The sequence below is a fragment of the Sparus aurata genome, chromosome 2 (assembly GCF_900880675.1).
Source record: "Sparus aurata chromosome 2, fSpaAur1.1, whole genome shotgun sequence".
NCBI classification, from domain to species: Eukaryota; Metazoa; Chordata; class Actinopteri; order Spariformes; family Sparidae; genus Sparus; species Sparus aurata.
In genome coordinates this window covers 29,884,358-29,911,471 of record NC_044188.1, presented here as the reverse complement: position 1 = coordinate 29,911,471, position 27,114 = coordinate 29,884,358, and the positions used below count along the sequence as shown (strand labels likewise).

The 27,114-nt window shown below is 40.9% G+C and overlaps 1 protein-coding gene across 2 annotated transcripts in view; it reads left to right on the top strand.

Annotated features, from left to right (window-relative positions):
- LOC115569469 (unconventional myosin-Ic) overlaps positions 1 to 27,114 on the top strand; it is a 65,077-nt gene that overhangs the window by 20,553 nt on the left and 17,410 nt on the right. For both annotated transcript variants that reach the window (XM_030397461.1, XM_030397462.1), the window contains exons 2-7: positions 20,265 to 20,420; positions 21,308 to 21,423; positions 23,892 to 24,090; positions 25,019 to 25,099; positions 25,437 to 25,616; positions 26,557 to 26,655. In XM_030397461.1, the coding sequence (XP_030253321.1) occupies positions 20,265 to 20,420; positions 21,308 to 21,423; positions 23,892 to 24,090; positions 25,019 to 25,099; positions 25,437 to 25,616; positions 26,557 to 26,655 (831 nt within the window). The remainder of the gene's footprint in view (positions 1 to 20,264; positions 20,421 to 21,307; positions 21,424 to 23,891; positions 24,091 to 25,018; positions 25,100 to 25,436; positions 25,617 to 26,556; positions 26,656 to 27,114) is intronic.

The window sequence follows — 27,114 nt, the reverse complement described above, 5'->3', positions numbered from 1 at the left end:
AACAAACATTTTTGTTTGTTCATTTTCTGATATTTTATAGACTAAACAATTAATTGGTTCACCAAGAACATAATCGGCCAGTGACTTGATAATAAAAACAATTGTTAGCTGGAGCCTTCCTAGCATTCATAGCAGTGTACTATTAAGGTTTGGAATCGAGTGCAAGAGCCAATGATTATTATAATATTAACTAGGGATGGGCATTTCAAGCAGAACTACTATTCGATAATCACAGGGAACTAATCGATTATTTTTCGATTAACAGCTGACGGCTGCAGCACTCTCTCCATGGCTCCGGCTTGTTTCTTCTTCTACGGTGGCATCTAACGTCAGCCCATCACACAGCGTATCAAATGCTATACTGCCCCCGTGCGGAAGGCGCCAGTAAAACAAAGGAATATTTTTTTTCAGACTTGATTTACTAATCGATTATTTATGATTTAACGACTATTCGAATAATCGAAAATCATTGCCCATCCCTAATATTAACATGCCAGTCAACTTAACCTCCATTAACAGCACATGAAATTCTCCACTTACTCATTAAAATGCTTTAATGTATTTATTAGGGCTGTCAAAGTTAACGCGTTAATAACACGGTGGACTGAAAAGCGAAAGTGAAAGGAAATGGAGAAAGGACTTATGAACGGCAAATTCACTTTCACTGCCAGATGGTTCGGTCGATAGGACAAAAGTTATCTGCACGTACTGTCGACATGAAATGAGTTACCATTGAAGTACTTCGAGTCTCAAATATCATTTGCAAGCCAAACACATGGCAGATGCAGAGAGCCCACCCTCGCCAAAAGCAGACATCACCATGTTTTGATCCCATTTAGGGTGAGGGGATATTTTTTGAGCCTTTTATTTTCCTGCATGATTTGAAGTGTTGAATAAACATTTTCATAAAGCAAGCATATTTGCCCTTTCTTATGTTAAAAGTATTAAGAACATGAAAAAAATACATTAAGGTACATGTAGAACAGAAATATATGTGCCAAAAGAATTGCGATTAATTTGCGATTAATCGCGAGTTAACTATGGACAAAATGCGATTAATCGCAATTTAAAAAATTAATCGTTTGACAGCCCTAGTATTTATCCTTTTAACTGTTTTGTTGGGTCATATTGTAACCCTTTTCACAGTAGACATTTTGATGTCATATTAGGAAAAGCACAGGTGTAACTCATACCATTGAAGGTGCAGTATGTAAGAATTGGCGTCCTGTAAAAGTCATGCACAAAACAAACTGGGGGCAGCATATCACCAGAATATCCACTAACTGCAGCTAACTGTAGCTATAATTAGCAAGTTTGCTCAGTTCGCAGTGCATTTTACACTGCAGACTGGGAGCTTGGATTTACCAGGGATGCATTGGTGTTTACATTGCTAGAACAGTAGCTTTGGCCTTGTACGGGCAGGGACTAGCTGGTTAGCCTGCTAACTTCAGTAGATATCTCTGCAGCACAATACATAGATGTGATAGTGTCAAATTATTATATATTGCACCTTTTAATGATGGCTCTGTTCTGATCAGTAAACTGACAGCATGAACAATACAGGGATCTCGAAACTGAAAGAGCTAAATGGAATCAGCCAGCACTCATTTGATTATTCACACCTGTACTTTTCTTACTATGACATGTCAACATGTCGTCTGTTTATATGCCTCTTTATAAGCAGCTCTGTGCTTCTGTTATTGAAGGCAATCTGACCTTGAATTGTCAAACCCGTTGACCTCCTATAACGCTTGTATCGCAATCACACTAGCTCTAAAAACCCAACTTCATAATAGAGTTTTAATTTAGAGCAGTGTGTGTTGGTTGGAGCCTCATCAGAGGTTATAATCAGTGTGAAATCTTCTGTAGAAGAGCTGAGACCAGCTTCCATTCATACACACAAAATGCTCTGTGAAAAATGTAGCCCAGGATTATGCCTTTATGGAAGACACTTTAGGAAATGCCTGCATGACCAAAGTGCTGCCACAGTGGAAAAGTGGGCGTATGTGTGTGAAGGACAGGGAGTGTCTCCAAGTTTGGTCTGTATGTGTGTGAACTGAAAAAAAAGTACAGCCCAGTTTCTTCTGTTAGCTTAATTTCAAGCCTCCTGCTTTATAGTCTTGAGTCTCTCACATCTGTTCACAATGGGAATGTCTCACTCTATGGTCTGCTACACATGGACACACACACACACACACACACACACACACACACACACACACACACACACACACACACACACACACACACTCACTCTTTGGTGATTCACTTAACCCAGATGGTAAAGGGCAGAAGCCGACAGGAAAACCAAGTAGGCTGCAGAGTGTGAGAGAAACAGGAACAGTTTGAACGAGTGCATCTGGCCCCTAGGAACCCCCTTGTGTCAATAAAGGGCTGGGCCACCACGAGCTGACAGACCGCTAAGTGTGTCAGAAAATACGTGCAAACACACCCACACTTTCACCCTCGTTTATTAGAATTCCTCCTCACTGTTACACTTTCACCATGTGTCACCATTTCCTGCCTCTCAATGTCTTTCTCGATGCTTCTGTCATTGAATTTCTGCCTTTCTTCTGCCCTCACGTTTCTGTTTTCCCACTCTTGTTTGCCGCCCACATGGCTTGCATTCTTTTGCTCTGACATCACAGCCGCCCTGCTCTGCCATTTGTTTTTTTCTCGTCATTTTTTTTTGTGTAACTCTTGTTGGTCCCTTTCCCCATTTGCCTCCCTCCCTTTTAGTCTGTGAATATCGACGAGAAATCCTCCAGGTTGGGTTACTTGAATACAGGACTAAAGCAAGCGATTAAGTGCAAGAGAGTGAAGGGGATAGTGTGGGAGAGGGGGAAAGTGAAAGGTGAAGGCAGGAGATGGAGTTGAGATGACAGTCTGGCCAATTTCAGGGATCTTGTTTGCATGAGTGTGTTTAGGTTGGTAGCAGATGCATGGAGATTTACAGCGACCTTGTGAGGGTGTTTAATGGTTCAAAGGTTCACTTGAGACACTTCGTATTTTCTTTATTCTTTGATCTGTTGCCAGTGGGTTAAGGTTGGATCCTTCCCTGGCTTTTGTCTCACAGCTCACGTTGACAGTTGTATTCCACTGCAAAGAAAGGCCAAAAGTTCATGCAATATTTATTGTCCAAGCTGTTGTAATGACTTGCATTAGTACTGATTACAAGACTGGCTTTGCTGATGTGGAAGAACCTGTGGAGTCTCAGGAAGAAAGACAGGCCTGCTGGGGAGTGACAGTACACAGAAACGGTCAGAGAGAGACATGCTAGGAGGAGATTACAGAATAGTGAGAGCGTGTAAACATTGCTCCAGATGTTTAGAGGGATGCAGAAAAAAGACAAACCTGGATGCAAGTCATTCATCTTACTTTCTACATCTTATTTCCTAACCAATAATTAATGCCCTTTTTATTGAGTTTATTGCATGCATGACTCTTAAGCCGATGTTCTACCTGGGACAGAGTGTCCATAGAAAATTATTGGACAATCTCTCATCACATATTAGCTCAATCAACCACAAAGCAAATTTCCCCCAAAACTAGGCGTGTTCCCTGTAGCATATTATAACTCAGCTCAGAGGAGCAGGCATGTTGCTTTTGGTTGAGAGCCAGCTATATTGTAATTCTGGCCGGTGGCTGAGGTTTAACATGCCAAGTATGTCAGTTCTTGAGAATGTTGTAATGGAGATGGGTGGAGTCATCATATGGACTATACTTTGGTCAGTCTACTTATAAGCGAGGACATTATTTTAAAAGATTAGTTTTAAAAGTGGAACCAAATGTAAACATCTTCTATCCATTGTCTTTAACGGCTTTATCCCTTTTTATGGGGTTGCGGGGGGTTTTGCTGGAGCCAATCCCAGCTGTCTCTGGGCTATGGCAGGGTACTCCCAGTCTTAATGTCCACCCATTTTGGACAAGTCGCCAGCTCGTCGTAGGGCCCTCGTACAGGCCGCCATGCAAGGTGCCAACCGCACATCAGGAGCAATTTGGGGTTCAGTATCTTGCTCAAAGACACTTGGACATGCAGCTCAGCTCAGCCCGGAGCTGAAATTTGAACCAGCGACCTTCTGATCACTAGCCGCCCTGCTCTACCCGCTGAGCTACAGCCGCCCCATGTCATCTTTTTATTTTTAAATGCAAGGAATTATTATCAGTGCCCAGGTACCCAATGGGGTCAATCTTTCTTCTGCCCTTCCTCCCATTTCAGTTTCAGCATTTGGTTTCTTTGGGCAGGGGGAAATGGCTCACTAGCAGGCCCTAAAAAGCAGCCCCTGCTACCACTTTTGAAATGGGTGCTAAATTCAAAATTGCTGATTTCCTGTTGGGTTTAGGTCTTTTTTGTAGGTCTACATACACATACTTGTGCAATGTGTGTGTCCTCATGAATGTACACTGTACATGAAAATAGAAACATAAAACCGCCCACCCTTAAAAGCACTGCTCTACAGCACAATATTGGCCAAAGGGACTTGGAGGTTTGTTAGTAGTAGTATCAATGTCTGTCTGTTGTAAGAGCAAACTTTACAGTAGCTGAACAACAGTACAGAAAACTTTATGAAGTCAAATTGGATGAATGGTTTTGATCTATACTTTTAGTTAATTTATGTACAACATATAGTGTTAGTATGTCAGCCTATAGAGTGTTGCAAATGTTAAAATTGGGAAATCCTGTCTGTGAGCAGTATGTATGCAGTATGTTCTCATGACACAACTTAATGAAGCAATATTTCCTGCACATGACATGAGTGATTACTATGAGCAGTTTGAATGAATGTGCAGAACAGAGGAGGACTTGGAAATAGATGTTGTCGTACACTGCATTGTGGGAGTTTTAGAGGGCAACCTGTCAACAAAAGAGATCACCCTCAGTTACTGTAGTTACCCCGCAAATAATGAATAAATGATCCCAAGACAAGATTGTGGAGAGTTAGAAAGGAAATATCAAACTTTCTTTGGCTGTGCTGGATACAGGCACGAGAAGGCAAGATTACAGATGAGCTCTCCACAGGCCAAGTTATGCCAATGTAGCACAGCAGAATTTGGTATTAACTCCTGATAAATATGGCAGATTAGTGTGGCATGATGTTACATGACGACATGTTCCCAAGCTTTATTTCTGGACCATGTGGAGGGAGAGTGGAAAATATGCTATATATATCCAAGATAACTCTGAACGCTCTTTACTGGAGAGGAAGTGAGAGAGGAAAGAAGAATTTGAGGGGAGGGGAAATCAGGAGAGAGAACGACAGAGAGAGGGATAGATAGAGAAAGAGAGAGGGAGCAGGAGGGAAAAGTCAAGTTCCCATTTGTGATTTCCCACGGAGTTGAGGTCACATGTGTTTCTCTGAAAGTGGTCAGTGGGATTTTAAACTTTTTTCCCCCGTCTAAACTACATGATGTTTAATACAGTGTTTTCCCCTAAAGCGGTGTGTGTGTGTGTGTGTGTGTGTGCGCGCGCGCGCGCATGTGTGCCTGTGTGTGTGCGTGCGTATCTCACGATAGAGAGGCAAATCAATGTACCTTGAATAGGAAGGAAGGAGAGCTATGGAGCTTTCTTGGCTCCTTTTATATAATCATTATATTATATATTATATAATCATGCACTGAGTACATAATGTGATAATAAAATAACACAATTGACACACCTGCTTTGGCTACAGATGGCATCAGGGCCTGTAGTAGAAGCGGTCCTCCACTGGCCAAATGGCACATATAATACAATGTTTTTATTGTTTCCATGGCTTTATGGTTTTATATAATATCATTTACAGCCTCAAAGCTATAAAAGACAGACTGAATCCTGTTTTGAAGCCTCAGCTAATGTGTGTAGGCAAGGAGGGCTGTCAGGACAGATTCCTCATCTGGTACAAGTGAATGATTGGGCTGATAATGATGATGATTTGTTATTCTGTGTAGTATATATGTTTTGCCTTGTCTTTATGAATTAATGTTCCAATCTGTAATGTCAGCTTGACCTGAAGGAGTTAACTTTTGATGAAAGTGATGTAAGATAAGACAAATGGACAAGAAAGGGTTAAAGTTTGACAGCTGAACGAGATACTGGTGGTCAGATACCGCCCCTCCTTCCTCCAAGTCAGCGCAAATATGCTGCCTCAGCATGAGCCTGCAGAAACAAACGCTCAGACAGACACGCACCTTTACAGTCACTTTCAGCCAGACACATTTGCACAGATGATTGGGGGCTACAGCTGCAAGCGTCTATCTGCTCTAGTATCTTTGCCTGTTTCCTGCTGTCTGTCCAATGTGTTCTCACACAGTGGTGAGAGACAGACAGACAGACAGACAGACAGACAGACAGACAGAGAGAGAGAGAGAGGGAGAGAGAGAGGGAGAGGGAGAGGGAGAGAGAGAGAGAGAGAGAGAGAGAGCGTCTGGAAAACATTACGCAGATTCCTGCAGCAGGGGCTCCGATTATACTGGCAATGAACAGAGAGAGAGAGAGAGGAGTGAAGGGAGGGCATCAAACGAGGTGTATAAAGTTTAATCTCCTACACACACACTTCTGAATCTAGAACAAAGCGTGTGTGTGTGTGTGTGTGTTTTCTGAGCAAAAAGGGGGCTGGAAATTGAGTTATTTTTAGGTAGTTTGATGTCTGCCTCAGCAAAAACCAAATGGATCCTTTAGATGAGGGTGACCAGTAGAGGGCAGCAAGGAAGAGAAGGTGTGTGTGTGTTTGTGTGTGTATCTGTCTGTCTGGTGTGGTTTTATTTATATATATTTTATTTTTTCCCCTACTCTTTTGTAAAGAGCACTAAGCTGATAGGCAGACCAATAAATGGTGCCTTTTTTGGTTGGGTGAGGAGCTATAAGGAGCATGAAGCATGAATAAAAGTGACCTTGACTGTAAGCCCCAGAGCTGACTGGGAGAAATATAGAGGATGAGGAGGATGATTCAGATATCTGAAACTGGAGAAAATAAGCTCTTTCTAGCTCTATTTCTACCTGGCATTGGACATTCTGTCATGTCCTTTTTCTTTCCACTTTCATTTCAAACTTTTCTTTGTGGACACACAGTTTGCTGTTTTTCAGGTGTGATTAAGATAGCTGAGATGGACCTCTAGACATGGAATGTGCAGTACCAGTGAGCGCCACTTCTTTCGGATTTATGTGCCTATTCTTTGAGATGAGCAGGAAGGAGCGGGTCGTCTTAATGAGGCTTATAAAACCTGGCTTTCCTGCTGTTGCTTTGCTCTTTGAAGCTGTAGCTTGTAGGCTCTTCCACCACAGATTAGAATGTCCCACTTTGTCCAGCATCAGGAGCTCATGAGCTCTCTTTAATGTCTGAAGGCTATCAACAAAATTTCCTTTGGGTATGTTTGGCAATAAACTAAATCTCTTTCCTACCTTGTATTTAATCGAAGGAGATGCTACACTTGCTACCATATACATCTATCTCTTATACTCAATACTTAGGAAAGGAATATAACTGATTTTGTTTGATGCATTTTGCTACATTTAAGGAGATCATGTGATCATATGATCTCGCAAATCTGTCTGTCTAGGCTTCAGGCTCTACCCTCCTGGCCGAACACAATGTTGTTGAACCAGATCAGTTCTTTGAGGATCTGCAAGCAGTTACACAAGTATTTTCCATGCGATGACCTGCAAGATAAGTGATTGTTTGTTTTTTAAAACAATAATGGTGGCTCCTGAAGAAGTAAGCATAGATGCTGCTATAGCATGAAGTTATCCAGCGACGGATGGTTTGTCCAATCCCCTGCCAAGTAGTTTTTCTAAACAGTTTTTAAGGACGACTTCCCAGGTAGTTAAGTATGACAGAAGTTTCGAGAGTTAATTAGAGACAGCTAGCCTGGCTCTTTCCAAAGGTTTTTAAAATAGTGTGGTAATAGTTGACTCCAAAAAGTCCCTGCGCCTGGTCATGAAACAATCCAACACCTTAGCCAATTAGCTAAATTACCATTCTAACTATGCTTGCCAGTTCAGGCAAGGAAATGCCATCATTTTTTACATTCTGCACTGTTATGAGCACAAGCCTCTTATCCATAAGTAGATGCATCCCTCGGTCTGTGTGGTGATATGGCTGGTGAGTCTACGTCAGTAGAAAATAATATAGTTCCAACATGAAAGTGCTCATCAAAGTTCTGTGGAATATCTTGAGTAATCCAGTCATGATTTCTGGAAAGAGACATTACTGGTTGTTTTTTGTTGTTGTTGCTTTGAGCACCAGAAGCTGAGTGCAATCTCATTCCATCATATTGGATAGAAGGCTGACATCTCTATGACCGATATACCCAAAACTCAACAACTTGCATCAATCTAGATAGATAAGTAGGACTAGAGGCAAGAGTGAATATCTATGCATTTTTAATGTTGCAATGAATTGTCTCTTTTATAGGTTTAAATAAAAGTATCACCTCAACAATGAACTAAAGTAAGTAGACGCTTAGTAAAAAACTCCTTTCAAAACAGGTCAGCATCAAACTATTCTTTATTAATGTGTGTGTATTAGTCCAACAACTGTAGGAAATGTGTCTTCCTCCTTGTTCTTGGGATCACACACCCACTGCCTGTGAGATGTTAGTTGCTATTAGTGTTAAGGAGCAGATACATTAGACTGATGAGGCCTTTGATCTGTAGCAAGTGTGTGTGTGTTGTGTGTGTGTGTGTGTGTGTGTGTGTGTGTGTGTGTGTGTGTGTGTGTGTGCAACGCTGGTCTGGACTAATTTTACTCCCTGTAATGTTATTGTACTAATGATGATAAGTCCATGTGCATGCATGTGTGCATCATTGTATACATGAACTGGTGGCTGTGTATTGTGTGTGTGAGCCTGATATTTATGACAGTGGGACTCTTGGCTAGTTGTTTCTGCTCCAGCTTGTAAATGGCAGAGTGGGGAGAGCAGGGAGTGAATGGAGAGAATAAAGGCATGAGGGGAGGAAAAGGATTATTTATTGGCTCTTGCTGCATTAACTACTTTAGTTTCCCTTTTTCACACGAGCACATTTGGATGCACACACACTCTTTGCCCCATTGGCATCGGGACACATTTTTCCCTTCTCAGGTCCAGATGTGCATGCGTGTTCATATGACAGGAGACTTGTTAGCTCCCCACTATTCTCTTACTTCTGGTGAGACTAGGGAGAGCAAGAACAGAGGGGAAAATGAGAGGAACTATGTCAAGTTTTTTCGCATGAGTGCCTGTTGTATTGCAGAGAGGGCAACAGGGAAAAAAGCAGACAGAGAGAGAGGGAAGGAGGGGGTTTGTGTCACCTAACACAGGGACTATTTCCTCTGGAGGGAGGGAGGGACGGACGGAGGAAAAAGAAAAGTGGGTGAACGATTGGCAAGCAAGAGAAACGAAGTGAGGTGTGTGTGAGAGCAGCAGTAAGAGGAGAAGCTATGGCAGCTGGGTCTCAGGACAAAGGGGAGAGCTTCTAAAAACAAATTCTTAGCTAAATAGTGTTCGGACGTGTCGCTGGAGGCCACAATCTTATAGCTGGACTATTGTTGTGGTTGGAGCATAAAAAAAACCCGGCCCATATCAGCCAAGAGTGGGGCAGGAGCCATGAAGTACAGACCTTTGGTAAGACTCACAGCCACACGTTGGTTATGCAGAAAAAGTCAGTCAGACACATTTTAATGTTTAAGTGTGAGCTAAGGAATCTCTTACCTACACATGCTGGTTTGCGTTAAAGAGTGAGAGGTAAGGAGTTGTGTGTCCAGAGTTTGGAGAGGAAGGAGGTTTTTAGGAGCCGCTTTGTTTGTAATGAATGCCTATAGTGGCATTCAAACTGTGTAACAACCTTGACAGTGTGATCTTGAGCTTCAAGGACACAGGTGAGAGAGAGGCAGGTGCCAGCCTACTGTTTACCTGCACGTCACATTTCTATATCATTTTTCTCTAGTACTTTCTCCTCCTTGATCCCAGCATCATCTTCCCGTGATACAGCAGGTGGCACTATGCCACTTAAAAGTTGGTTTGCTATCTGCCACTAGCACAGAGAAAACTAGGGGGTTAGGGTGACTGAAGTGACAACGAGCTGCGTCGTTACCCATATGGGCATTTAAATGAAGGTTTCAGAAGAAGACAACACGATTGCAACTTGCTATAGATGTTTCGCAAGGGTTCATTGAAGGAAAAAAGTCTGAGATCTAACACAATACATCTTGTAAGTCAAATATATACGAAGCAGCAGCAGCTAGCTCTGCCACGCTAAAAGAGATGAGTGTTCCATCACCTACAATAGTGCCTATTCAACAGACACTCGAAAATAGTAGCAGGAAGTTTTTTAAGGATAACCCAATGACCAAAGCAGTTACCAAGAAAAATCACAGAATTTAGTGCACTTGACAACCAGCCCCTTTTTGTGGCCAAAGACTGAGGATTTTGCCAGCTAATGGCACATTTGATGCCCATGTATTCTCTTTCATGCTGCTGCTACTTTCCCTGTCCCTACCTGCCATGTTTGATGTGGTCACCACACACCTTCGTAGTCTGATAACAAAGTAAGCTTTCTGTTACAATTGGCAGGTGTCATTTGACGGATTATGTCAAAGCATTTCTCTTAAAGGATCTAAAAGGTCCAGAGTGTGTTTTGTATTTTAAGGATTAGATCATCTTTAAACACCCTAGCCCTTTTTACCCTCAGGTGCATATAAACTACGTTTGGAATTGGAAAAATACAAAAATGTAAACAAAGATAAGCGCTTATTGGTAGCAAGAGGCAGGCAATTATCAGTTATTGTATTGTTTAAAAAATCCACATCATGCATCCCTCAACAGAGCTATTTGGATCAAATCTATTTGATATCCAAGAGGGTGTGCCTTCATGTTCTTGCTGCCTTTGGGCGAGGCGGTGACATTGTGGTGTTGTGTGGGCGGGCAGCATATTTTGGCTTTCACTGAGAGTAAGAGTGAGCATGTTAATGAAAGTGTGTGATGTAATCAGACTTATAAACTCTTCCTGTTATTCCAACCACAATTCAGAAAATGTTTGGACACTGTGTGTATCTTAGGAAACCAGAGTGCAATCATTTTTACCCACCACAGTTTTGTGAGTTTTATATACAATCCTTTACACAATCATGTGTTTTACAAAGTGGTGAACCTTAACCCGTCTTTTTTTGTGATTGACTTATCCTTTCAGGGACTTTTTCATACCCAATCTTGATACTTCTTCTTGTTACCAATGAACCTGTCTACCTGTGGAATGTTCCAAACAGATGTTTTTGGAGCATTCCACATCTTTCCAAGTCTTTTGTTGCCCCTGTCCAAATTTGTTTGAACCATGTTGCTGGCATCAAATTTAAAATAAGCATATGTTTACAAAATAATGATGATGTTGATGAAGTGAAACCGTTAAATATATTGTCAAACAGGTTGAGCAAATTCAGTTTTGTTTATGTTTTACACAGTGTCCCAACTTTTTGGGAATGGAGGCGTAGCATCCATAAGGATTTGGTTAGTTTTCTGCAAGCCTTCTCTGAACCTATGAGAGTGTGTGTGGAAGCTGGAGGACTCGTCAGGACAGTGCAATGCACTGAGAGATTCTTGTCATTACTGCCTGCAAGGCATCTGTCTTTAGTTGAATAGGTAGTTTATGTTGGCTTCGCCTCACTCTCTCAGGCTTTCCACTCCAGTCACTTTCTAGATAGAATAAAAGTTGCAGTGAAGCTTGACAAGTAAACTGCTTCTGAATGGCTCAGTAAATTATGTTATTATAACTGGACTACAAACCCTATGACTTAGAAACCTCAGCTGCCATGGAGTATCGTTGGGGTTGGGTAAGTTACTCTTGCTGAATTCTTGTGTTGGACCAACTGACTCATTAATGTCTCATAAAGAATCATTTTGTTTGTCATTTGAAGGTGAAAGTAAGATTTTTACTCAACTTAAACTATGAGAATAGTGGAATCAAATCAGTTTGTAGTTGAGCTAATGCTAACTACAGTTTTAGGGTTAACCAGCCTGCTGTAAGGCTGAGTGAAACCAAGGTGAAACTCAGCTGCCTGTCTGGTACAGATGAGTCAAATTCCTACTCCAGACATAGCTTTTATTGTGTGCCTCTACTAATCTGACTGGAATTGTATGCGTAGTTTTTAGCTGTGTGGATATCATATTTTGGATATTTAAGCAATTTGTGTTTTTATGTTATATGATATATGATGCCTGTCACAATATTTCAGTCCTACATAAGTCCAGGTTGTCACTTTAATGTTTTTAATTGCTGTAATCACAGATGCAAAATGAAAGTTCTAAGATAAATGGGGTACTTCTGTGAATCCACAGTATAAAATGTGGGTGTTCACCTGCTCCATGCCCACTCCAGGGTAAGTTACAGTGGCACACATGGAGATGGTAAAAGTACCAAACATGATATATAAACTCCTCCCAGCTGCTGGTTGTGTTTTTATTTGGCCCACATGTACTCAGGTAGGCTGGATAATTTCTCAGCTAGCTCGTCCCACCTGTCTGACTGCTCGGCAGAGACTCTGCAATATCTAGGGATGGAAATGAACATGCCCACTGCTAAGCCTGGAGGGGCATTTCCATGGTAATCATAATCAAAATGTAAATAAAATTGGATCCTGGTCAGATGTGGAGTGGGAAATGCTTCAGTGTTGATAAATAATTTTAATTTGTAACACACGCACTAACACAAGTGTTCGGATGTGTCGTGATTTTTTTGGCCACTTCCTCGTTCAATAAAGCCAGTGGTTGACTTATGGTCCCATCAAAACCAACACTAACCATGTCACATTTGGCTTTGTTATAGGAAGACGTTCATGTCACGAAAATGGATCTAGGCATTCTTCACTTCATGTACCTTTCTTTCTACCAGCTATTGCAGAACAAATGATAGAAGAGGAGAGATCAGTGCCAGACAACTGATTCATAGTGGAAAAATGTAGAAAAGGGGTAAAATATTCTGTGAGAACTAATCATTTCTTCATCAGAACCACACGCCTCGCTCATTTGGTTATCATTATAAAAGTTGCACAGATGATGCGAAGCAGAAGTCAGAAGAAGTTGTGTTTTTTTCTTGCTGCACTCCTCTGTTGTCATTTTTGCATATTCAACCTGGAGCTTTTACATACAACTATTAAACTCCAGTTGTTTTAAGCACTCTGGGGCCTTATTTGTTTATTAACTCTTTGAATCCCGTCTGGTCTGACAAAGATATTTATAAATACATCAAGTTCAGTTTAATCTTTACAGGCACTACTCTGAATATGTGTTATCTGTTGCTCAGAGGGGAGTGTTCCAAACTGGAAAATTACCCCTGACAATATCATCATGGGTATCTCAGCTTGGGCTAAAGGCAGAGAGCCCCCCGAAAAGATAGCTAACCATTATATAGAAAAAGATTATCGTCATGTTGGTGATGCTTGAATTAGTAAATCTTTGGCATTTATGCTTAAAATGTGAGTAATCATTTATCAGAATTGTTGTGGATTTTCCAACAATTTACTAATCAAACACTTAATAAATTGTTCAGCTCTAAAGTATTGCAAATATTATAAATAAAGCAAATATTTTTAATTTTACATTGTTTATAGGCAGACATAGAAATATGAGATATGTCAGTAACATTACAGATACTACAAAATATATACTAGATTTTAGCATACAGCCACAGCCATCTCTTAAATTATAGTTGCAATGGAAATGCATAATCTAAAATTAGTGGTAAAAACACAGGTTTGCAGCTCTTACATAAGAAAAAATGATTATATAATGTTTTTTGATACTTAGCTAAATCTCCTCGTTTACAGATATGTATAAAGTTCAATGAAGCTAATGGCTAAGATTGGTACTTTGACCAATATATAGCAAGTGCTCAGTGTTTTTTTTTAATTAGTAATGACAAGAAGCAGTGGTGCAACATAAATAAGCAAGTAAAATGGAAACACTCCCAAACTGCAACTTAATTTCTTCATTATCTTTCATTATTGCATAGGGAGGACTGTATGTTGCCCTGAAAGCGGCAGGTTAGATGAGGTTTACATAAACAGTGTGACATCTGATCTCTGTGCACACACCCGAGGCTATGTAAAGGTCAAGCTGCTATTGTTCACAGGCTGGCTGGATGATCAAATCCCTCTGCTTTTCCCCCTTTCTCTGCTTTTCTTAGATGTGGTATCTTGTTCAATCAGTTATTTGAAAGAGTACAGAGGCACTGAAGGGAGAAGGCACAGGGATGAGAAAGATAAAATGTGAAAAACCGGTTCAGAAAAATGATAAGAAGAGATGGCAAAATATACTAGGTGGCACGCGGGAGAGTTGAATACGTAATATTTGGGATAATTTCTTGCATTTGACATGCTGAAAAACTGCTCTTGCACCAGTTTTTGATGAGTGTTATACCTCTAATCTCTGTCTAGACACACCAAGACTTGGTGTCTGGAACAAGAAATATTAAAACTGTCAAGCAGCAAAAGCTGGCATTGAATACTTCTTGTTTTCTTGTTAATGATGGGAAGACCGGTTCCTCAGAGTAACCTGGTTCGTTTCATTCACCTGCCACTATCGAACTGACATATGGATGACTATTCTGGTATTTTAAAAAGTCCCAGGACACATAAAAAATCAGGTATCAATTTGGCAATTACAATAAAATTACAATACTCACAGCTCTGCTGTAAATGGACTTTGAGCTAAATGCTAATATCAGCACTCTGCAATGCTCACAGATACCAGCATGGTGATGATTAGCAGGTGTAATGTTGACAATGATGGGATTTTAGAAGAATCAATGACAGAGTTTGATAGACAGGGTAGATGGGGAAAAACAGCCAATCCACTCTTCTTAGGTGAAGAGATGTGGTATAACCTGCCCTCAGATACTCTTTCAAGTCAAACATATGTATAGATCGAGGTCTTAGCAGAGAGTTGCACCTTCTCGGGTCTCCTCCTGCTAACCTGGCTTCAAGCTGCCTTGTTTTCTACACAGGATTTGGAAAACATGACGACATGGCGAAGCGGGGTAGGCAAATACTTGGCGTGTTCCTGAGACCGGGTGGAGGTCCGGTGTGCAGCATTACATTCAGGAAAGCAAACACTGAGTGCAGCACTGGAAAACAATGAAGTAATGGAGAGTGAGGGCAATAGACTAGTACAAGCAGGGAAAGTGAATGAGAGATAGAATACATAGAGGAGGGAGAGGAGGGGAGAGGTGAGGAAATAAGGTTCTGATTTATTTCCTCCATAATATTTGGAGGGTTTTATAATGAACCATGACTTTTAATTGTAAATATCAGTTTTGCTTCTCCTAATGTTAAAGGAAACCTTACCTTAAACCTGTTCCTAGATGATGAATTACTTTACCTTTGGTCTAAATACCTGCTCCCTTTCAATTCACCAAAAAAAAACTTCCAGTAGAAAAGTCAAGTCATGCATTTCATATGTGTGCAACTACTGCAAAAACAGTGGTTACTTAGATAAAATCCAAAGTGAACAGGACAAAATATGACCCATACTGTCTGTTTGATACACACACACACACACACACACACACACACACACACACACACACACACACACACACATTTGCACATACACTACTGTTGTTCCTACATTAAGAATTTGCTTTATACAGCTTTCTCAAAGTTTAGGGTTAGGGTCCCAAAATTGAGTGTTTATAAGGGACTCTGGTGACTTTTCCCATTTTGTCCAAAAAAGCAACCAATATTAGTTACTGTTTCATGGATTTGTAAAATTTAGGTTATATTCTTTAATAAATTTGTTGTAAATGGTGAAATCAGTTGAAACTGTTTCTTTAAACAGCTGCACAGAGGTATCACACACTCAAGACATGGAAGCAGACAGAATGCATTTAAACATGAAAAACAGACAGGCTATTGCAGCAAAAGAAACATCTTAATGCTGAGTTTACAAGAAGACAACAATTATTTAACCTTTGTGGTAGCCATTTCACAAAGTTTGTTCAGTTTCCTTCATGACGCATCAACTCTTAAAATCACATGATTTGTGAGGGAGTCTGGGATTCTGCCATTACAAGGGACTTCACTTCATTACTTGGTCCATGCCCATGACTTTCATGCATACACAGCAGCCCACTTCTTGCACCAATTGTGTGAAGTAGAACACAACAACAGTTATTTAATTTGAATATGAAAAGGTATGACAGCACACACCTCAGAGAGAGACTTATGTGGTCATTGTCCACATCATTCACGAGAGAATACAGTACTTAGTTCTAGGGGTGGGTAAAAATATCGATTCATCAATGCATTGCAATATATTCTTTCCTAATTCAATATCGATTCTTAAAATCCCCGAATCGATTCAGGCAAGCGACCACCCGCGGTCCCTCGCCGGACCTCTCGGTCCCCGCCTCCAGCAGCTGGAAGCGCCTCGCCCGCGACCTCGCTCGAGGGTCGGATGGTGATGCGCCGCGGAAACACCGTCGGAGCTGCGGAGGCGGGTAGCCGATGTCTGACGCACCGCTCTTTCGGAGACTGTAAACTCCCAGCGCAGCCGGTCTCACCCTGGCCGCTGCTCCGTGCGCCCGCGAGTAGCACTCTCCTCCGGGGAGAGAGGGGGGGTCAGTGTCAACGTTTACCCCCTAGTGTCTAGCTGGAGGGCGGAGGGACCGTGGTTATGTCTGTTTATGTCAGACAAAAATGTACCATGCAGTCCCAGAAACAATGGCACTTTCTCAGCTTAACTATGGTTGCACTATTTTATAACTAAACACATCGAGTACCTTTGTTTACATTTCAGTTCGAACTAGAACTTCCTAGAGAAAGATTTATAATTTAAGATGACTTTTTTTAATTAAAAAAATTTCAACAGGTTCTCTAATGAATTATATGTTTAATTCTACTTATAACGGAATCGATATTGAAGCATTTAAGTCAATATTGAATCGAATTGATATTGAATTGAATTGCGACCTAAAGAATCGAAATCGAATAGAATCGTGAGGTTCTTAACAATATCCAGCCCTACTTAGTTCCTCTGGAAAACCTGGTTATTATTCATATCATTAATGAAAAAAGATTTCATTACATTGAAAAATTCATTATTTGCAATTAAAGCAATGCTTGTTGGTAATGGTGATCTGCTTTCATGGGGGCTCAGAGTTTGAGCTCCCATGAAAGCAGTTAGATCACTGCTGAGCCTCAGACCCATCCTTATGGGTCTGAGGCCTCGAGCCTCGAACTGTTTCACCGAGCTGCAAAAAAACTCCAAAGCTAAGGGAGCTGGGATTCAACTCTCACACCCTTTCTGGGTGAACAAAAGACATTCAACCCTGTGTCAGTTTACAAGCATCTTTGTCTAAACACCACATGTCCAAAACTTTGTTGAAACACAGTTAGCCAGCTAGCTCTATCGAGGAAGCTAATTTAACTGATTGAAACACACTTACAGGGTCCCACAGAAAAGAGATAGCCACCAATGTAACCTGGCATCTTGTGTTCACCTAACTGAGCAGGTTTTACAAGAAAATAATAAAAGGGAAATGTCAACAACTAAATCGTAATGTTAGAGGTGGTAGACCACTGAGCTCTCACAACAGTAGTTGGTGGTCTTGAGTGTCAATGCCATTGTCTTATCAGCCCAACTCTATACTGATTGGAAATACACTTAATGGCTGATGCCGAAAAGCTTACCATAAACAGTGTAAAAAAAACAAAAGAAAAGAAAAGGGAGATAGGTTTGATTTCATGAAAACCTTGTGGATTATAACTTAAACCTGCAAGTGCAACCATCAAGTTTTTAGTGTATTTTTATCCACACCTACAATTTCTGTCAGTGTGTCAGCTTACTTTCCTCATCACTTGTGTGGTTTGCATGGTAGCAGCTTTTAGTTTAAGACAGAGGCATCTGTAAATCTTCAACATGTGCTGAGTAAGTCTACAGTAAATGTGGCTAATGTGGTGTATGTCGCAGGGTCTTATCAAATCAAACAATAATAGCGATATCTCCTAAACTATCCACAACACTTTGGATTTGTGCCATTGTTGTGTCCTTGTGCACACAAACACATATTTTAACACAGACACTGGATTAAGGAAGTAAGAGAGACAGATGAAAGCTTGAGTCATCATCAGATCATAAAGATTAGAGGTGAGTCAGCGCTATCAGTCTACCTCTTAGCCAGGCCACTTGGCTCTTTGAAAGGCTGTAAAGATAAAGTACAGGGTGGTTCACTGAATTACAGAGGATGAACATAACAGGGAGTGCTAGCTAATGTTATTAGGTTGGAAGGGATCTGCTATGGTGTCGGTTCTTTTTCCCTCAGCTTGTGGACATAGACCAAGGTCCACACTGGTGTCCCATTGTTACTGCCTATGTATGAAGCTCCATTGGAGACTGCAGTTCTACTTTGAACCACAGGATCAAACATACTCATGCATACTTGTGTAAAATCTGATCAAGATGTTGTGTGTTGGTGTCTGTTGTGCAATGAAAGGAAAGGCAGTGGAGTGATTTAATGGGCTCTGTTGTGTTGTCTGGGGCACTCCTGTGTGGAATGTCAGGGAGTATTGTTAACTTTCCAGAAGAGTTTAAATGGAGCGATGGTGCAGGACTGGAGTCATAACCTGGCACCCATCTCCTTTCTTTTCTTTTCTTTTTTTCTTTATGTATTTTTCCCTCCTGTCTCACCCAGCACTAATTAATAACTTCTCTCCTCCCTCAAGCTTTCCCTTCTCTTTCTTTCTCCATCTCTTCTTTATGCTCTCCTGAGGGATGAAGACGACTGTACTGCTTAACACAACAACAACACCTGCTGTACTTTGTGTGTGTGTTGTCTGTCCCTGTCCCTGTCCCTTGTCCCTGCCTCTACCCTCCAGCACAAATTGAGATGGTTTAGTTCTGTCGAACCTCAGTACGTGTTGAACATGGATGTGAGTGACATTCGCAATCTTATGCGTAAGACTCAGGCCTCTATTCTAGAAAACGGCTTCCTTGGCTTCGATGATCTTAAGAATGTAAGTGATGAAATTTAACTTCCCTTCTGATTTAAATTTCATGCTGTATATTTTTAGATAGACGTGCATCCTGTGTGGGGCTTGGTGAAGTTCGGCTGAAGTGTTACATTCCCACCCACATTTGGGCTTGGCTTCATTTACATTTTTAGAGGTGTTAAGATCACTTAGAGGCAAATTTTTAGAACACCGGACGATATACAATCATACCGTCTTCACCTGTGTGTTTTGTTTGTGTGTGAATCAATGTGAAGTCTGTGAATGGCATTTCAGCTTCAAACAGTGATTCATTGGCTGAAAGTGCTCCATTGCAGCTTATGGAACAGGAAGACGTTGAATTTTACTTGCTCAAAAAAACTAAACGAAACAAGAAAACCACTATCTCAATGAAGATTGATTTCAGATGACAGATGATAATCCATGCTCACATCCTTCACTTAAAGGAGAAATATTTTGCTAATTTTCAGGTTCATAATTTTGTTTTTGGTTGCTGCTAGAATAGTTTTACATGCTTTAATGCTCAGACAAATGCAGCAGTTTTATCGTGCTGTCCAGTGCAGCAGTATGTATTCCCCCTCTGTCTGACACGATGTGTGATAGCTCCTGTCGCTTTAAGGCCCCCCTCCCAAATACCCAGTCTGCTCTGGTTGGTCAGCTCTCACACGCCTGAGCCAGCACTATTCATCGTGTCTCCAGCTGGCTGTATCATGTTTTCAGCTTCCAGTTAACTTCACTTTTACCTTGAATAAAGGCATACATTTTGCAAATGTGTGATGTACTGTGGGAGAAAGGAGCTTCCGTTTGTGTGGATTTTGGGCTTTATAACTTCCACAACCTTTTACATACACAATAACCTGTACAACACACTGAAGGAAAGGGAAAAAAAAGTAGCACAAAAGTTCTCCTTTAAATTTTATGGCAAAAAGACAGACTGTAAACTATGGAACACTCAACTGATTTGACTAAGAATACATATGCTTGCATACTTGTTTAACATCCAACCTTATCTACTGATCAAACACAAGTAGTGCTGCTACTTTTACTTGCATTTTTTACTAGCAACAGTACTGATTTATGATTTTAATTGTTTCCTTTAGTCCTCTCCTTTCTTTCTCACTCTTAATAAGGATGGATTATGTGTGTGTAATGTGTAGCTTTTGGTGTTATTCGGTCCTTCCCTTCATCATTTCTTCAATTTGCCCTTGCCTGGGACAGGCAGTGTCTGATTAATGAGGTTTTGCAGTACATAGGTTATGTTGTTATATTCAGTCACTAATCCCACACTCTTCCCTACTTGTCCTCCTCTAGGTGGTGGCTAGTGACGGGGTGCGGGCTATGATGGAGTCCGCCCTGACAGCTAGAGACCGGGTGGGCGTGCAGGACTTTGTCCTGCTGGAGAACTACACCAGCGAGGCTGCCTTCATAGAGAATCTGCGCAAACGCTTCAAAGAGAACCTCATCTATGTGAGTGAGATTTGTGAGGAGAATGGGGGGTTCAACTACATATACTATACATACTATACTATACATGTAACATAAACATTGGTATAAGGATTTCTATCAATTTGATCTTTTGCAATTCTCTGTTGCAATATCTTATTACCTCTTAGCTGACATAAGTGTCAATATTTGTTCTTTTTATGGTAAAATGTCTTACATACATTTCTGAAAAAGACAGAAATTGTCAATTGTAATTAATTCACAGAAATCTATCTAGATGACGGTGACATAAAAAAAGTGACAGTACATCTACAGCTTGTTTTCTTTGCCCAGAGTCAAACTGAACAAATTGCCTTATGGGATTGTGTTTCTTTAAAGCTCATTCTATTGTGTTTTAAAATGATAATAAATAGCAATGAAGTCATTTTTTGACCTCAGTTCCATTATGCCTATATATATATATATAGGCATAATGGAACTGAGGTCAAAAAATGACTTCATTGCTATTTATTATCATTTTAAAACACAATAGAATGAGCTTTAAAGAAACTTTTCCTTTTAAGCCACTCTTCAGAACATTTGAATCTTGATTATTGGGGTGGTTTCCTGTAGTTGATTAGGATTTTTTCTGTATTTTCACTCTTCATAAGAAGTATCATGTTTCACCTGGAAGAGGCCTAAGCACTGGATGATGCAGATAACTGTCGGGTCTTGCCTGAATTTGTGCAAAACTTCTTAACAAAGCACAGGGGTTTGTCAAGTTTGTCAGTGTCAGCAAGACATACAGTACAGGAGTGTGTCAGGGTCTCTCATACTAATGATATATTTGTGACCTCACTCCTCATAAACAGTATACTACTACATTTGAGAATTTGAAGATGTAATGTAACTGTATGTTTATTTTCTACCAGACATACATTGGTTCAGTGCTGGTGTCAGTTAACCCATACAAAGACCTGGAGATCTACACCAAGAACCACATGGAGCGATACCGTGGAGTCAACTTCTACGAGGTCTCACCACACATGTAAGTACACGACATATACACACGACAGTGTGCAGCGCAGCTGTACATTTACTTAAAAAATATTTTAATGCTTACTTACAACCAAATGACTTGCTTAAAAGTATGGAAGACAGAAATCAGAGAGAAGCTGGTTTGAATTAATAATCTGTCAGAACATACAATGGTAAGAAACAACATGTCATTGCCTCCATTTAGGCAATCTCATATGGAATGAATTCATTTTTATGTCTGGCCATGAGTGTAGCATTATACTTGATGAAATGTGGAAGAGATAATGAATCAATTCTTTGTTAAAATTAGATATTGATGGTGGACAACATGTTTGGCGTTGCCTTGTTTTTGCTCAAACACCCTAACATAAAGAGTCCATTGATGCTTTGTGAAACTTTCCACCTTAGAAGGACCTAACCTATGTGGTACCTGGTTTCTCATGTTCTCACTGTGTGTGTGTGTGTGTGTGTGTGTGTGTGTGTGTGTGTGTGTGTGTGTGTGTGTGTGTGTGTGTGTGTGTGTGTGTGAGTGTGTGTGTGTGTGTGTGTGTGTGTGTGTGTGTGTGTGTGTGTGTGTTTCGAGTGCATGGGAACATTTGCCACTCTCACAAAGTCAACTAGCTACGCAATGCTCTCATGCTTTTGCTGTCCTTTATCAGCCCCACTGTTTTGAAGACGTCATGGCATGAGGCCGAGTGTTTGTTTGAAAGGTGGCCACAGAAATGTTCACGGGATTCCTTGTTACATCCTCCCAGACCCCATAGGTCAGCTTCAAGACAATCAAGTACATTATGCTAACCTGAAGTGGCATAATCGTAACATTTCATCCCTCACTAGCTCTTTCTCTCCATGCTCTAACCACTGGTATTTTTTTCTCTCTCTTTACTTGAGCAGAGGGTCAAATGTTTTCTCTCCCTCTGCTGAAAGAAAGATATGCTTTGGCAAGTAGCGGTGTAGGGTTAGAGAGAGAAAACGGGAGGGGAGAGGTGGAAAGAAAAGTAAGCAAAGGATGGTACCAGGCAAGAGGTTTCCTCCCCTGAGAGGGAATTCCTCTGACCTGAACCTGACCTCGCCCCAGCCCTCCCCAATATCACACACATACTGTACACAAACATAAAGTATGATGCGGCTAAGGCCAAGTCGGTGGTTTTCTGCAGCAATTAGTCTGGTGTCAGAAATGTGTCCAAAGAGGCTGAAACAACATAGGAGTGGTGATAGCTGACAAATGATCCTGTAACTAAAACAAGCTGTGTTCCACTCTAGCCTTCATGATTCATACTGTTTGTTCCATCTTATGGTGTGTGAAACACCATAAGATGCTTTGTGTTGCATTTAAACACATATTTTCCGAGAGGTGCTTTTCTTAACCGAACATCATCACCATGACTGATAAATGTTTATGATTTGTCATCACTCTTTTTTCTGAACTATGTAAATGCATATATGTCTGTTTTCCCTTTTCATTCATTCAGTTCAGTTTAGTAATGTTGCAGATGTTCTCAATTCTACAAAGCTTTTTAGCCTATTTCAGCTCATTCTTTTGGTTCCACAGAAACTTCACTGTTGTGGTTCCTGCACTCAATATCAATAGTGCTCTTTCCAGCTGCAGCAGGCAGCTGTTTTCAGAGAAAAATGTCTGAAACCAGCTGGACGCTACCTACACAGTGCCAAACAGTAGACTGAGTTAGTGACCAGCTGGTAATAGTTACACGACAGAACCAAATACTTTTTTCAGGAATAGGTGGAGACTGTAAACATAGCTGAAAGAAGAGACATTTGGAATGATATTAGTAGAGTAGCTATAACAGAACCAAAACGAATGGTAACATGCTGTAGCTCTGTATTATCTGTAAATATGCAACTTTTTTTTATAATTTCAACATTTTAAGGTGGTAATTTCTCAATTTTGTGTTTACAGCTTCTCTCCACTTCTGTCAAGTGGCTGAAAAAAAAGAAATAGCTATTGCAAGTTTTGTAAATATTTAACTTTTATTTCTGTTTAATTGCTCATCTGTTTGAAGTGCAAACAGTTTAACTGTTTCTGTACCCATTCCATTAATTTTGCATTAAAGCTGTCAATGGTCAAAGCTTTTGCCAGTATCGAGTTCCTCATGCTGGACTGCCATGTTTCTACAATAACTCAGAAAAGACAAAGCAAATATTGGCTCAAGAGAAGGACTCTTGGGTCTCTAGCAGCCACCATAGTGGAGGTTAAGAGGAGGTGTGTTCAGCTGGGAGCAGTCTGCAACAATTTATGACAACTAAACTAAACCAAAACCAATTTGTAAAGCTGATTTTTGTTAAAAGTTTGAAACCTCCATTGATTACATCCGTGTTTACTAGCTCACAGTTTTCTTCTTTTCTGCATCAAATGTTTCTCTTTTTGCGATCTAGATCTTTAACAACACATTTGTTGTCCATTTGTATGTAACTCTTCTAAACATCTGTTTGATCACGTTTCTCACTCCACTCCTCCAGTTATGCAGTGGCAGACAACTCATACCGTTCCCTGAGGACAGAGAGAAAGGACCAGTGCATCCTCATCTCTGGGGAGAGCGGCGCTGGGAAGACGGAGGCGTCCAAGAAGATCCTGCAGTACTACGCCGTCACCTGTCCAGCCAGCGACCAGGTGCAGACCGTCAAAGACCGCCTGCTGCAGTCCAACCCTGTGCTGGAGGTGAGATTTCATAGCACTTAAGTAATCTAGAAGTTAAGTGTTTTGGATTTACACAAACTATGCTAAGTGTTGAGCTACAAAAAAAATAAGGGGTGCTCGTTCCAGAAAGAAGTTTGATGCTGTAATAATTTGGTTTGATGGATAGTGTATATCAGTTTGTTGATACATTTGGCCCCTATTGGCTTTTTACTACATACAAGATGTCAACCTGTCAGCAATGTTTAATAAGTTTTGCCAAGTTTAATATTTTGAGGTCAAAGTAAGTACAAATTGTCAAACCATCAAGATTAATGTCTTATTATCTTTTTATTAGAGCAGAAATCTGTCATTGTAATGTTCATATGGACTATTGCTTTGTTTGGTTATACAGCATGTACTCTATAGCCAGTTTAATGACTCAGTGAGGGGGAAATCTTTTGGATTGTTCCCCTCCACTATGATGGGTATAATGTAGTTCATTTGATTATTCTGGATTGTATTGGAGCTTCTTTTTATTCTGCCTCTTTACTCTGATATAAGTCTGATTTTGGTCATTGTTGTTCAGTTGAACTGCTAGAGTGAATGGTAGAGCAGTCAGTGTTTCAGTGTTCAGGAGGATGAAACCTCAAGAGAGGTGCTAGAGTTTATAGAGGCATTTGTTTTGATGTCTGGCATGTCCCTGACAGATGCTTTCCAGATGTATTTAAGTGTGTGAGTGTACACTGTGCCCTGTAATCTGTGCTACTGTTCTAGACAAAAACTGTAGGGACTCTAATACCTGAGGTTTTCTCTTTGTTTCACTGCTACCTCCTCCTCATTTGCCATCCCCCTGTATCACACTATTCCTCTCTGATCTCTGTTATCTGTCTACCTCCTGATCCATCAATCATTGCTCATTTCCTTTCTATCCTTTCTTTCCTCTCTTTAACCCACTCTATTCTCTCTCCAGGCCTTTGGCAATGCCAAGACATTGCGTAACGACAACTCGAGCCGCTTCGGCAAGTACATGGACATTCAGTTTGACTTCAAGGTGAGCACAACAGTCTCATTTACTTGTTGGGTTAGTGTAAACACCCTTGGAAGAAATAAAAGGACCGTTCCCAAAACAAACCAGTCAATCCAGACTCTGTTGTATTGCATGGTGATATTAACCTTTTAAATGTACTCTCTTTTCGTTACCACTCTGTGTTCACTTCTCCCTCTTGTATCCCTTTTGTATGGTTACTCAAAATGTGTTTTATATATGAACTACAAAACAAACTTGCTTGTTAAATCAACCCTGCATCACACCTCAGTACCCCAGCCTTACCCTTTCCTTCTCTTCCCCTGACTCCTCCCACCCTCCTTGGCCTTTATCCCGTCGGCAGGGTGCCCCCGTTGGTGGCCACATCATCAACTACCTGCTGGAGAAGTCCCGCGTTGTCCACCAGAACCACGGGGAGCGGAACTTTCACATTTTTTACCAGCTGATCGAGGGAGGGGAGGAGGATCTGCTGAGGCGCCTGGGCCTGGAGAGGAACCCTCAGCAGTACCAGTACCTGGTCAAAGTACGAATCTGGCTCTTCACTAGAGATACAAAATTGGCAAAGCTATTTTGGGAGCCATTGGTTCCTGAACAAAACTCCCATTCATTTTTCCTCATAGACAGTGTAATGCAAAATATTAAGAACTCTGTGAAAAATATCAGGTTTGTTGATACAGATTTAAAGGTACAAGCCTGTAGACATAAAAAAAAGTTTAAAATTTGCCACTGCTATGATTCACACTTCCTACTTGCCTCATCTCCATGGCAATGGCAGCCGAAGCTCATGGAAGGGTGCCATGCGCCTCCATGCAAAAATGAAAGCCAGAACATGATTTCTGTGAAAAAAAAGATCGTTGACATAAACCTAAACATACATTTGGGGAAGTAGAGGAAGTAGACAAATCAGATAGATTTCTACTTTTACCTATACTTTCTCTGTAACTTCACTTTCTACAGCATTGTCTGGGTAAAGCTACAACTGTGCAAATCCATAGTCAAGTGTTAATGAAGTCATTCTCCAGCTATACCCTGAAGAGAGCTGCAGTAAATCTTTCACTCACTCACTCATTGTGTGTGTGCGTGTGTGCGTGCATGTATCCCAGTGGGAGTTCTGGTTAATAGGCTCTAAGTTAGGGACTCTCAGCACAGCGAGAGGAGCTTTCCTCAGGGGGGAGATCTGCCTTAAGGCACTAGTTGAGCCTTCCCCTCCATAAACACACATGCAGACACTCACACCAACAGCTCCTGAGAAAAAACACAGCATGTGTTTGTTCAAGTAGGTGTTTACATCACACACAAATAGGTGTTTACTTTACATGTAAACACCTATTTGCACATCAGCTAATTCAGGGATTTTGCTAGACCTATTCAAAACTTCACTGGGAAAAAAGTTTTAGTAGATGATAAATATTGTGTGTGTGTGTGTCTCTGTGTGTGTGTGCGTGCATGCATGTTTTCCATAGGGTAACTGTCCCAAAGTGAGCTCTATCAACGATCGCAGTGATTGGAAGGTGGTGAGGAAAGCTTTGACCGTGATTGGTTTCAACGAGGATGACGTTGAGGTAAGGAACAAGTCCGGGCTGTGTAGATAATGCCGGACGCTTTGTTTTGTCACCTAAAGTGGTGTGGGATGTGTAAACTCCTGATGCCTCTCCCTTACATTTCTCAAGGCTGCATGATGCTTATACATGCTGCATGGAAGAAACTTTAAAGGGACAGCGCACGCCAAAATACATATTTTTCCTCTCACCTGCAGTGCTTTTTAGCCATCTAGCTTGTGTTGGTATGAGTTGCCAAGTTTGGGAAATGTTGGCCATAGAGATGTTTGCCTTCTCTCCAATGAATTTGAACTAGATGTCATTCGGCCTGTGGTAGTGACTGAATTTTCACTTTGGGGCAGCCTTTTCCTTTGATAAACATTAGTACCCCCACTATGTATATTAATGGCTATACAACAGCTTTTACCACAGGGTTCATGATGAACAGCAACGGTACTCCATGTGCCTGAGGGGCCGGAAGCT